This window comes from Camelus ferus, chromosome 15 (assembly GCF_009834535.1).
Source record: "Camelus ferus isolate YT-003-E chromosome 15, BCGSAC_Cfer_1.0, whole genome shotgun sequence".
Lineage (NCBI taxonomy): Eukaryota > Metazoa > Chordata > Mammalia > Artiodactyla > Camelidae > Camelus > Camelus ferus.
The window spans coordinates 20206188-20220247 of NC_045710.1; the positions used below are offsets into that span (position 1 = coordinate 20206188).

At 38.5% G+C, this 14060-nt stretch overlaps 1 protein-coding gene across 4 annotated transcripts in view; it reads left to right on the forward strand.

Annotated features, from left to right (window-relative positions):
• CLIP4 (CAP-Gly domain containing linker protein family member 4) overlaps positions 1–14060 on the forward strand; it is a 100203-nt gene that overhangs the window by 61811 nt on the left and 24332 nt on the right. For all 4 annotated transcript variants that reach the window (XM_032497288.1, XM_032497286.1, XM_032497285.1 and 1 more), the window contains exons 8-12: positions 1790–1925; positions 4239–4379; positions 8928–9017; positions 9797–9940; positions 13099–13233. In XM_032497288.1, coding sequence (XP_032353179.1) covers positions 1790–1925; positions 4239–4379; positions 8928–9017; positions 9797–9940; positions 13099–13233 — 646 coding nt within the window. The remainder of the gene's footprint in view (positions 1–1789; positions 1926–4238; positions 4380–8927; positions 9018–9796; positions 9941–13098; positions 13234–14060) is intronic.

A 14060-nucleotide genomic window follows, 5' to 3' on the forward strand; every position in this document is an offset into this window, starting at 1 on the left:
TTCTTTGAGATATCCTATGTAAATAGCCATGTTGTCTGTGAATAGAGATAGTTTTCTTTTCAGTCTGTATGCATTTATTTTCCTTGCCTTGTTTCATTGCCGTGGACCTTCAGTATAATGATGAATAGGAATGGTAAGAGCCAGCATCCTTGCCCTGTCCCCAGTCTTGAGGGGAAGGCACTCTGTTACTCATCATTAAGTGTGGCAATTGTTAGCTATAGATTTTGTATAGATGTCTTTTATTAAGTTGAGGAAGTTTGCTGAGCGTTTTTCTGCTTATGTCCAGAGAATAAACCCCCTCTTCCCACTACCCCTGCCTTTAATTTGTGGATATGATGAATTATACTGATTAATTCTCAAATGTTGAACTAGCCTTGCATTCTCATGATAAACCTCACTTGGTCATGCTGTATTGTCCTTTCAATGTATTGCTGAATTTGATTTGCTATTTTGTTAAGGATTATTGTGTTTATGTTCATGAGGGATATTGGTCTATAGCTTTCTTATAGTGTCTTTGTCTGGTTTTGATATCAGCGTAATGCTGGCTTCATAAAATGAGTTGAGAATGGATCTCTCTGCTTTTATATTCTAGAAGAGTTTGTGTGGAATTGGGATTTTTTTCCCTTAAATTCTTTGGTCAAATTCACCAGTGAGGCCATCTGGGTCTGTAGGGCATTTTTGTTTTGAAGATTCTTAATCACGGATTCAATGCATGTGTGAGCTTTGACAGTTTGTGTCTTTTAAGGAATTGGAACATTTCATCTAATTTGTCAAATTTGTAGGCATAGAATTATTTATAATATTTTCTTACTATGTCTTTAAATGACTGAAGGGATTTAATAGTGTCCTTTTTTCATTCATGATATTTGTAATTTGTGTCTTCTCTTTTCTTTCCCTTGGTCTCCAGCTAAAAGTTTACCTTAATTATCCCTCCAAAGAACTAGCTTCTAGTTTCATTGATTTTTCTCTATTGTTTTTTCATTCTTTTTTATCTTTATTATTTCCTTCTTTTGCTTGCTTTGGGTTTTCACTTTCTAGTTTTGTAAGGTGGAAGTTTATATCATTGATTTGAGACCTTTTCTAATACAAGCATTTTAATGCTATAAATTTGCCTCTAAGCACTGCTTTTGCTACATCCACAAATTTTGACTTATTTTGTTATCATTTTTATTCAATTGAAATATTTTATTATTTCCCTTGTGATTTTCTTTTTCTTAACCATAGGTTGTTTAGAAGTATATTGTTTAATTTCCAAATATTAAGAGATTTTTCCATATATCTTTCTGTTAGTGATTTCTGGTTTAATTCCTTTATGGTCTAAGAGCATATTGTGTATGATTTCTACTCTTTTACATTTGTATTCTGTTTCAGATGGAATATTTTATAAATGTTAGGCTGGATTGGCTTATAGCTGGTTTCAGTTTTCAGTTTCTTATATCCTCACTGGTTTTCTGCCTGCTGGGCCTATTGATTATGGGGAGAGGTTTGTTGAAGTCTCCAGCTGTGACTGTGGATTTCTCTATTTATCTTCAGTTCTATCAGTTTTTATTTCATATGTTTTGAAGCTCAATTGTTAGGTGCATATAGATTTAGGATTCTTAGGCCTTCTTGGTCCATTGACACTTGTATGATTATTTAAGGTCTCTTTTTATCCCTGGTAATATTTTCCTTTTTCAGAAGTCTACTTCAGGAGATTTTTTTTAAAAACTTCCATGATAAAGTTGTAAGAGTAGGACACTTAGAATTACTAGTAATACTCAAAAGTTTCTCCAATTTATGTTTTCTTTAGGTTGGAACATTAAGATTTTGTGGAACAACTGAATTTGCAAGTGGGCAGTGGGCTGGCATTGAGTTGGATGAACCAGAAGGAAAAAACAATGGAAGTGTTGGGAAAGTCCAGTACTTTAAATGTGCCCCCAAATACGGTAAGATTGATATTATCAAATATAATGAGAATTGATAAAAGAGTAAATTTCTATTATTTTAAATTAGTTTAAAATAAAACTGTCTCCCCAGTTACTTACATGATAAAAGCAGGGGCTGCCCTTTTCCGGCTGCGAGCAGTGCTGTGACGGGAGAGGGGGTCTTACTGGGAGTGCGCCCAGCTCTGTAGACCTTCCTGAACCCTGCTCATGGCGGGGTCGCGACTGAAGGAGAGATTTGACTCTTTATTGCCAAGGACATATAGAGCTCTGGAGGTTGAGAGACTTGAAAAATTGGAGAAGCAAGTGACACCAACTTGTTTTTACTGTGCTCTGGGGCTGGGATGATTCTTTCTCTGACAAATGTTTGTTTAATTTTATATTCCTCCCCACTTGCTCTCTCTTGCTCGCTCGCTCTCTCTCACACACACACACCCTGACACATTGATTTCAGTTTGCTTTTGTCACTGTGTTGTGAATGTTTTTCCTTGCTGTGGAGTATTTTCGTAGAACATTAATTTCCCTGGTTGCATGGTATTTCATCTTGTGGTGTGACAGGGAGGCAGTGTGGTATAATATTGAAGGGTGTGGGCTTTGGCGCCTGACTGCTTGAGTAAGAATCTGCTGCTCTGCCTACCAGCTGTGGGACCTTCTTTCTCTTCTTGTGCCTCAGTTTTCTTCTACAGAATGAGGGTAACAATACCTCAAGAGTTCATGTGAGAATTAAGTGTGTTGATAAATATGTAAAGCACCTAGAATAGTGGTTGGTTCCCTGTAAGCACCCCCTAAAATGTTAACTATTTGGTAACTTATAAATTTATCAAAATCACTAGTTTCCTTTTGTTATACAAAGGGAGCCTCATTTTTGAGTCTATGTTTCAAAATTTTTTCTTTATTAAAAATATCCCATTGTATTAGATTTAAAAAACATTAAAAAAGAAAGAAAGAAAATAAAATCTCCTGTATTTTTTTGTGTATAATTTTTCTGCAAAATTTGGATTGTATACAGTTAGATATTCTACTTTTTTGGTTGCCATTCTAATTCCCCCAAATCGTTAAACATTGTTTGAAAATGTGATTTTTAATGGCTTCATTACCTTTAATTTTTCCAATTTGATGGGTGAAAATTTCTGTTTGAATTTATATTTCTCTGTGGTGAAATAAAACATTTAAAATGTTGTATTGTAGTATATGTATTTTTTGTTATCTTGGCAGTTGCCAAAAAATAATTATTCATGTTGTATGTCCATTAAAAATTGGGATATTAGTGGTTTTTTTTTAAATGATAAGAGTTTTTAAAAATTTAAATACATATCTAGAATGTTATGCCCTTGTATTTGTTATATGTATTTTTGCCCAGTTTGTCATTTGCCTTTGGACTTAATTTGCAGTGTTTTTGGACATACAGTTTTCTGTAGTTAAAAGATTTTTCCTTTATAGTTTCTTACCTTGCTTCTATGCTAAAATAGATAGTTCTTCCTAATCCAAGGATTAGTTACAGGTTATATATTTTTTTGAATGTTTTAATTTTTAAATACTATATTATTTAATCAATTTGGAGTTTATTTGCATGCAAAGTTCATAGTTTACCTTAAGGGGTTCACTCTTTGTGTCGTACATTCTGTGGATTTGGACACACGTATAGTGACGTGTGTTCGTCACTGCTGTATTATAGGGTATTTTCACTGCCTTATTCATCCCTCCTCACCTCAGCCCCTGGCAACAGTTGGTCTTTTTTCTGGCTCCATAGTTTTGTCTTTTCCAGGATGACAATAGCTGGAATCATATGGGATGGAGCCTTTGCAAGTTGGCTGCTTTTATTTAGTGATTTGCATTTAAGTTTCATCCATGTCTTTTCATGGCTTGATAGCCCAGGTCTTTTTAGCATGAAAATATTCCATTGTCTGGATATACCACAGTTTAACTAGTCATCTACTAAAGGGTATCTTGGTTACTTCTCAGTTTTGGCAATTATAAAAGTTTTATAATAATTTTAAATACTTGGTAATACCATTTTTATATCTTCTAATAATTACCAAAGTGAATACATATACCTAGTTTAATAAGTCAGATTGTATTATAATATTTGTTAAAAATAACTACTAAACCCTCCCCTGTCTTGCTCTTTGTGACCCTGAGTCCTACTCTTTATAGGCAAGAAGTTTTTTGACTTCTTTAACTGTGTCTCTTTCCTGGGCACCCGGTAGACACTGTGAAAGCACTTGAAGATTTATAGTAAGAATGGTTGTACTTGTCCCTTTATTTGAAATGCTCTTAATTGTTTAACACGAACTGAAACTCTGCATTCTCCCTTAGGTATTTTTGCACCTCTTTCAAAGATAAGTAAAGCAAAAGATCGAAGGAAGAATATAGCACACACGCCTTCTACAAAAGCTGCACCTCTCATCAGGGCCCAGAAAATTGACGTAGCTCACGTAACATCAAAAATAAACACTGGTAAGTCAAACCAGAAAGTTAGGTGTCTTCTCCGCACTTTAATTTCATTAGTGGAATGCCTTATATTTAAAGTGCTCCACGCTTTTTGGTTAGCTCCCTGCGAAACCTGAATTTAATAAAGCTTGTCTACTACATGGTTTTAAACATCAGTCATGGTTTATGGTTTTAATTCCTGACAAGAGTATTTCAGATTTTTCCTTTCCTTTCTTACTATCTGTATACCTTTATCACCCCCTAATCTAACCTCAAAGCTCGATTTTGTACCTCTGAAGAATATATATACAACACAACTAGCTTTATGTTTCTCACTTGCTCAGGAATTTTAGTGAATTCTTTCTTATCAGAAAAAGTCCGACTCTTGCCCTGGCGGTCAGGGACCTCTCTCTCGTGGAGTCTCTTCCTGCTTTGCAGTTGAGCTGCGGTTTGTCATGTCTCACTGCCTTTTGTGTATGTGGTTATCACTCTTTCCTTCGTGCTTTGTCTGTGGGGAGTATTTGACTTTTGCCTTTTGGGGTCTCAGTTTTTCTTTACTTCCTTATGCAGACCCTGCTGCCCATGAAAAACCTCCTTGGTGACCCCAGCCCTCTTTGGTCTCTTCCCTCTCTGACATCGTACATGGTCTCACCCGTACCACCTGACTGCTACTTGTTGTCCTGGGCTTTGTCCTCTGATGGCTGTATTTGTGCAGGTCTTTTATTTCCTCAGTAAAATCTTACACTTTAAATGGACTGTGAGAGTATTTGTGCTTTTGTAGTCACTGCAGCACATAGCACAAAACAGATCCTTGGTAAACACTTGCTAACTCATCAGTAGCGGAAGCAGAAAGGCTTTCTACCATCATTAAAGGGTTTTGTCCAAGAATTTGGTTGGCCTTTCTGTACTGTTCTATTGGCCTGTTTGAATATCCCTGTGGTAAGTACTGCCCTTCATAATTACTATCATTTTTTAAAAAATAAATCTTGCCATCTAGTAGAGGAAAGCCTCCTACCTTATTCATGAACACTGTCTTGCCTGTTTGGTCCTTATGAATCACATTTTCATATAAATTTTAGAATAAGCTGTTAAGTTTCCTTAAAAAACTGTTGAGAGAGGGGTGAGGGCTTGCACAAAATAAGTGAATGGGATTAAGAAGCACAAACTTGTAGTTATAAAATAAAGTCACGGGGATATAATGTACAGCATATGGAATATAGTCAGTAACATTGTAATAACTTTGTGGTGACAGATGGTAACTAGACTTACTGGGTGATCAGTTTGTAATGAATGTAAATGTCAAATCACTATGTTGTGCACCTGAAACTAATGTAATATTGTATGTCAGCTATCCTTTAAAAAAATAAAAAGGAAAAGTAAATAAATAAGGTGATAAATATATCCCCAGGGCAAGAAAATATTATTTTGCAACCATAAACTGAAATTATATCTCAAAAAAAAAGTTCTTGTGACAACATAATTTTTGCTCCTTTATAGAAAGTTAACTACCAGATAAACAGACAAATAGAATGTTATTTTTAGTATGAAAAATAAAAATGTCTTCTGAAATATTAATTGGTATTACATTTGAACCTTAAATCAACTTGAGAAGAACTGACATCTTTACAATATTCAGTCTTTTAATTATAAGTTTTAGGGTATTGCTTTATTTAGTTGAGTCCTCTAAAAATACCTCAGTACAATTTTGTAATTTTCTCTATAGATATTTTGTACCTGTTTTGTGAGGTCTGTTCCTCGGTACTTTGTACTTTTTGATGCTACTATAAATGGTATCCTTTTAACCTGAAACCCAGAAGTATGCAGCAGACATGGAAAGAAAGCTCAAAGAGAGGCTCTCTATTTGTGGCTGGAAGATCAGGAAAGGGGTCTTCTACTAGACAGAAAGTGGAAGAAATCCCTGTTTTCTGTTTTGATTGCCTTTTTTTTTTTTTTTTTAACTTCTTTGATTCTTTCACTCCCCGGGCCCCAGGCAGCCCTGCACGATGTAAGGTGTAACAGCAGCAAGGGACGGCCAGGCACCTGAAACCCCATGGGAGGGGCACTCGTGTCTCTGGTCAGAGAAACTGTGGTCCCAAGAACATGGGTGGAATCCTTATTAGTTTTTCTTCTTTTTTCACACAGTTTGGCCCCATAAGCAGAGTCTATCTCAGAAGATTATATGACAGAGCAGGGAGCTTAAAGCCTGGGCATTCTACCCAGAATATCAGGAAGGGGTACCCCTGGGAGCAGGAAAGTGTCAGAGACAGTGGAGAAGAGGGAGCTCAAGACAGTGGTCTCGGAGTGGTGGGTGTGGACGGGGCTTACTCCCAAGTGGTGTGTGCAGGGCTCTGACCACAGGCTGTGGCCTCCTGCACAGACCACTACCCGGGGCTCAGACTAACTACTGGGAGGCACAGCACATGAGACAGACTCCAGATAGGCTTCAGCAACTGACTGTTGGAACCACAGTCACAGAAAGCGGTAGGAGCTTCCAGCCTGAACCTAACTGCCTGCTAACTGTTGAATGCCTGCTAAAGCAGAACAAAACAAAACAATCAACGTTCTCTATAGGATTTAAACAATAGCCAGAGTCCTATAAAACAATATTCATAATGTACAGGAAGCAATTCACTATTGCTCAAAATATGGAAAATCTCAAACGTATCACAAGGAAAAAGAATCAAAAGATGTCAACCCTGGGGTGATACCGATATTTACCAGATAAAGATTGTAAAGAACAAGTTAGAACCCTCTAAGAATTAAGGGTGAACACTCTTGAGACAAGTGGGAAGTTTCAGCAGAGAAATGATGTTATACCGAAGAACCAAAGGATGCATGTGAACACACACACGTGAGTCCACGTAAGATGGAGGTGATGTAAGAACGGCGGATTGTATCAGTGTCAGTCTCCTGGTTGTGATATTATACTACGGTTTTGTACGGTGTCACCTTTGGGGGAAACTGGCCAAAGTGGACAAGAGATCTCCCGGTATCGTTTCTTTACAACTGCATGTGAATCTCTGGTTATCTCAGAAAATTCAAATAAAAGGAAAGAACCAAATGGATATTTTAGAACTGAAAAACATAACTGAAAATATGAAATTTGCTCTGTGGGTTGCCTTCACAAAATCTCCCTTGCCCACCCCTCCCTCCAGTTTCCGCTGTTGTGGTTCTGGCCCCCCACTCCTGGCCTCTGCTTCCAGTCTCTCCTCCTCTGCTTTCTTTCTTTCCTTCTGCACTTTGCTGTCGGGGGTCATGTTATTCACCTGTTACTGTTCATCCGAGTCCTGCTCCTCAAAGCCCATCAGAGGCTTGTTTCTTATTGAAGAGCTCCAGGTCCTTGGCCGGCACTGTCACCCTCTAAGATGTTACCATGACCTGTCTACCCTGTTTGCTTCTCCCACGTCCCCAGAGTGCACTTTATTCCAGCCAAGCTGCTCATCCTTCTCTGACCCTGTCTTTCTTTGTTTTTTCTGTTTGTCCATCTGTAATGCCTACCCTCAGTTTTTTCTGATTATACCTCCAGTATTCTCTGGAAGAAATCTGACCTATCAAGACCCACATCGGAACGTGATCCTGTTGATGCATTAATTTGTCTTTGTAGCCACAATTATTGTGTCCTCCTTCTGTGCTAGGGCTTATATCAGACACGCCCTCATATTTTAGTTGTTCATGTTCCTGTCTTTCTACCACACCAAACTGAAAAGATCTTCCTTTAAGGCTAGGACCGTGGGTGTGTGTGTGTGTGGGGGTGTGTGTGTGTGTGTGAGTGTGTGTGAGTGTGTGTGAGATGCTCAGAGTGCCAAACTGAAAAGATCTTCCTTTAAGGCTAGGACCGTGGGGTGTGTGTGTGTGTGTGTGTGTGTGTGTGTGTGTGTGTGTGTGTGTGTGTGATGCTCAGAGTGCCAAGCTCAGTTTTTCTGTAGAATTGAAATAGAAATCTTAGTAGAGTATTATTCACAAGCTCTTTCTTTTTCAAAATGAGTTTGTTTTTTTAATGGGAGTTGGGTGTGGTGAGATTCGGGGTAGTCATTTTCAGAATACCAGTGGCAGAGTACAGAGCTTCTTACTGTCTGACTCACACTTACATAAATAATTGTTCAAATGATTTCCAGAAAATTTTACCCCAAATTCACTATCTAAATAGACAATCTGCTACAGGGAATTTGCCTGCATACACCAGTGAAATCAATTGAGTTGTTTGCAGGTCGTAACTGGATGAGGTTTGCTTTACCTCATTTTACTAATGAGTGCATTAAGTATCAGACAGTTAGGGAGCTGTGTTTTAAATGCTTTCTATTATTTAGAATTTCTTAGTGGATTTTAAGGTTTAAGAAACACTTTAGTGATATTTGGAGAAACTGGGGTTTTCAGATGGACTGGGAATGCATTCTTTTCTTTCTTCTTTAAATAGTGAAATATTGGCCCCTGCTGTCTGAATTTATTAGCCAACAAGTTTTCAGAAGTGGATAAGATTTAGAAAATGAGGGATGGCTTTACTTTAACAGTGAATATACTTTTGTTTAATGTTAAACAAAATTCTTTCTTGCTGAACGTTTCGTTTCTGTGTTCCAGGATTAATGACATCAAAAAGAGACAGTGCTTCAGAATCAACACTTTCGTTGCCTCCTGGTGAAGACTTGAAAACTGGAACAGAGAAAGATGGTAATACAAATTATAACGTCTGTTATCAAAATTTAATTCACTGATGGAATTTTAAAATAGTACAGTGATATAGCTTACATGGGGGCTAAATTTTAAAATTTGTAAGGGAAAAATCATTACAGCAAAAATTTATCCTTGAAAATCCTCTATGCAAGCTCATAGTAAAGTATATATGTTTTTGTATAAAATCCTGTGTTATGATTCTTATGTACACTTAAATTAGAGAATTACTGGATTAGATTAAGAGAATAAAAGGAGATTCCATAGTGTAGATGGCTTGATAAAAGTAAAATTGCCTTTAGCTGTCAACTCGTTGGGTGAATAGGGCATGAATAGAAAACTCAAAAGTGTTCCCGCTTGCCTTCAGGTTAACTCAGAACAGTTTAATATTAAGTCAGTGTTACCTTGAAATGAATAATGTTTTTTAAAAATATAAGTAAGATGTGATTCTGTTAACTCATCTAAAATGAGAGGTGAGAGACAGTGGTTAGAATAGGTGGTTGGTCTAAGTTAATGACGAGACAACACTCTTCTGCATAATATTATCATCATGTAGTGTGGGTCCTTTGTATCCTTACAGTTTGCTTGAGTTATAAAATCTTGTACATATGAACTGCAATATATTTGGATGAAATCAGGCATTTAATTCAACACTGGGGAATCCACAGCTGGGGAAGCTAAATGGAGAGTGTCAGAAGGTGCTAACCTGGAAAAGTGTCTCGTTGATTCACTTCTTATTTTCTGCCCTCCAACATATCCTTTTCTTTCACCCGTTTTAGCGACCTTGCTTGGATCCATCAGCAGCTCCTCCTCTACGTCGTCTCTGGAACACAAGCAGGGCCACCCTAAGAAGCTGATTGCACGTGGCGGTAACAGGAAGACAGTGAGCAAAAGCCCTTCTGTCTCGTCTAGAGCCAGTGCTGGTATCTATGGCTTTTTCAACCAGGCTTTCTTGGTGTTTTTTATCTTGGTTTGTTTGTAAGTAGATTTGCTGTTTTTAAATGTGTAGAAGGAACCCTATACTTCAGTCAGATTGAACCACTTGCCCCCTCCCCTGTCTCCCGCAGCCCCCCACCTCCTTCCCATCCACCCGCCTACTCTGACCGCTGCCTTTCTCCTCGTGCACCTGCCCTTCTCCTTGTCTGTACTGACTTCTCTTCCTCCTGTTTCTAAGGCCTCCAGCCCCTTCTGTAAGGCTCGTAGAACTTTGTGATAGATCCTCAGATTCTTGGAAACTGTACGGTCTGTTACCTTTCTTCTCTCTTTTCTAATCTAAGCCTAATAGAATAATAACTCAGATGTCAAAACATGTTATACTTCCTATTTGGGGTACTATTAAAGGTGCTTTACATACTTTATTTCATTTAGTTCTCAAAATAAACCTGTGGGATAGGTACTGCTACGGCCATCCTCAATTTATGAATGAGGAGGCACAGGCGTTGGTGCACAGCTGCAGTTTCTAAGTGGCACACCTGGGCTCTCCTCGCAGGTCTGTCTGGGGCTTCCCTGCCGCTTTCAGAGTCCAACTCGGTCTCCAGTCCCTTCGCTGCCTCCTCCCGCTGCAGGGTCCCCGGGCCTCTCCTGGCCAGTGGGTAGAGAGCAGAACCACTGCCTCTCGGTACAAGTCCAGGCTCAGGCTGCTCATGCAGTTCTGGTGACCGCACCGTGTCATTGGCTCAAACAGAGCTTTATGCCAAGTTTCTTCCTTTTGCGTCTTGACATAGGACTTTACTTTTATTTTTATTTAATTTAATGTTAGAATTTTTGTCCCTCTGAATTTTATTTTTTATATCTTGCATGTTAGCTTTTCTACACACTTTTGTGTTAGCTTCTTATCTAAAAAATATGCTATCTCTGTTTTTAGCAAGGTCATTTAAAACCAGATAAGGGAGGTTGACAATGATAACCTGTTCTGATGTGGCTTTTTGACTTGCTGTGAATCCTGCATGGTCTCATTCAGTCCCCATTTCTTCAGTTATGTGTATGGATGTTTAAGACACATTTTCTTGTTGAAATCAACATACATAGAACTTATTGCCATTTACTTATTTACCCACATAGCAAATCTGTCCAGAAAGGAAATGAAGTCATTTTGGCATAACTTGTTTTTAATGAGCCTCATAATAATTACTAGATTCTTTTTCTGATACTTTTCATTCTTTTACTGAACCAATATTTTATTATAGAAAATGTTCATGATGGGATTTTTTTTTTCTCTTTAAGATATGTATTGTATGGGGAAAAAACAAACCAACCGTCAATATTAATATTGACAAAATAAGCTTAAAAGTTGGAACTCTTAAAGTGGAGAACTTATCAGTTTTGCCTGAACTGTACCTGGAATATTTATTGTCTGAATAGATTCCCCTTCCCCTTCAACCACTTTCTCTTTGATGCTGTGAGGGACAGAGGAGAGAAGTTGTGGTCATGTTGCAATTATGCTTGTCTGAATTTTGTTTACACTTCAAGGGCTCCCTCATTTGGAATTTGGGCTTTTGACATTGACTTCGTTTTAAAATTTATGTGCAGGTGTGGAATCTTTTTTACCCTTTATATGAAGTAGTTCTAGTGTGCTTACATATTTAACCTTTTTTTCTGTTTATAAATATGAAAGGTTTGTAGTCTTAAATAATACTAAAGGTGAAGAAAGTTGTCAATGAGAGTGAGAAAAGGGACCTCTTAAATGGGGAAGGAGAGAGAATGGGAGACGTGTGGCAGAAAGTCCCCGTTTGGAACCCCAGAGACATTTCCTTAAGACGTTTTTTCTGGAGTGAGTAGATACTCCACGCTCTCTGTAGACTTGCATGTGAGGGAGATGAGGCTTGCAGAGGGTGGACGTTAGCAGGAGTCAGAGTAAAGGAGGAGGAAGAGGAGCAGCAAGAAGGGATGGGGAGATGGGAGAGGTGGGGGAGGAAGTCTGTGAGCTCAGCACTGTTGTATCCCGATGTTGGACTTGCCATCCTTGGTCCATGGCCTGCAGACAGCCTGGGACAGAATTGAGTGTTCTGGTCACAGGGTCTGGGTTTTAAGCCAGGTGTGCCACCTACTACCTGTGAACACTATGTCTTAGTTAATCCCGAGTTTTATCTTATCCTTGATTATAATGCTCATGAAAAGCACTTTGTAAACTGTGAAGTGCTGTGGAAATGTTGGCTATTATGAGGACCTGGGACTGTTTAGTTTATGCTTTATCCAAACCTTCCTTCCCCCTGGGTTTGTGTTCCCCATTTGTTGCCGTGTTCTTAGTGTCTCCCTGTTAACAGGGTGACTTATCCTCCATCCCACACCCTCAGGCAGGGTTCCCTAGGCCTTCCCAGAGGACAGCCTGTTCACAGACTGATGGGAGAAGCCTCAAGGACCCAGCTCTTCTCTGTTACAATTGAACAGTATTTCATTCTAGACAGTATTTCTCTAGGACTTCTGATGTTCAGTAGAAGGCTGTTGAGGGTTGAGGTCTGAATCAAGGTGAGAGGAAATGGTCTTGTTTCTAACAAGGACATCAATTTGGGATAATTAGATTCCTGTATAGCAGTTTCAGTTTCACACTGAACTACTCTGATTCTAGCATTTTACTAGAACAGGGCTTGGCGGGCTACAGCCCATGGGCCAAATCCAACCTACCACCTATTTTTGTAAAAAAAAAAAAAAAAAAAAAAAGTTTTATTGAAACACACTGCCCGTTTTGTCTCTGCTTTTGTGTGACAACAGCAGAGGGGAGCAGTTGTATTTACTGTGTAGCCTTTTACAGAAAAGGTGTGCCGACCTCTGTTCTAGTAGTGGGCGCCCCCAGGAAATCAGGGTAGAGTTGACACTTCACCAGGAATCATGTAAGTTCCCGTGACAGCAATTGTCTCAGGAAACCATTCAGATTTCTTCTGAGTAGCTTGACTTCACACGTGAGAAACACAGCCATAGATGATGTGTGTAAGGAATGGCAGCATATTGAAATCTCCAACTAACTAGACTGCTTAGAATACGTAAGTAATTTTTCAGCTAATGTGCTTTTTGAGTTTCCCTTTGTTTTTTTTTTTTTTTTCTCTTTTCCTTTCCAATCCCTTTCCCCTACCAACCCCTCAAACAGGTCTGAATTCCTCAGCAACATCTGTAGCAAATAATACACGTTGTGAAGGAGAGCTCCGCCTTGGAGATAGGGTGTTGGTGGTAGGCCAGAGAATCGGTACCGTTAAGTTCTTTGGGACAACAAACTTTGCTCCAGGTAACTCATCTGTGTATTTTTTGTTCAACTTGCATTCTTTAGAATACAAAAGGCTTAAAATTTTATATATAAATAAAATGTACTTATATAGAGAATTCTTGATTAACAGTTCTTATGGATGGCAGCTGTGGCCCAGAAAATGCAAAACTGTTGATTAAAATGCAGACCATTTTTTACTCAGGTTGACTTAGTCATGAATTTTTCTTGCCAATTATCTTTTAAATTGTCTAATGTTAAAATTAGTTGTTACTCTCCAAATTTACTCTCATTGATTGCCGAGTGTGCTAAATAACAGAGAAAACTTCAGGATTAGATTTGTGCTAAGGATAATCTTTGAAATGAGTAGGTAATGAGTTCACCACAGATAGCTTTTAACAGTGGCTTGGAGAGAAAAGCAAAGGGGTTCAAAGGAAAATGAAAAAGGTTTTGCGTATCTGTGGACCTTAAAAATGCACTTTTGTGCATTTATATGTTCATTCCAGTCTAGACTTAATATTGTGTTTCCAAAGTAAGGTTATCTTTCTTTTGCATTCTCAGTGATTGTAATTTCAAATAGAAGCCAGTTGAATAAAGCCACGTTTGTGTGTTTTAAATAGCAGTATGCTGTTTTGACACATGGTGGCATTACAGCATTTTAGGAAGAGGTTACCCAGAGCATTTTTCCCCCCAAGACAGAACCAAGGAAGACCGTCTATTATAAAGCCATTGAAACTTTCCTTAAAAGCTCGAGCTGGCAGTCACTTGAACATGACAGAGTTGAGGAGAGTTGTCCCCATGCCCATCCACATCTGCACCTTTCATGACACAAACAACCGGACGGAGCTTAA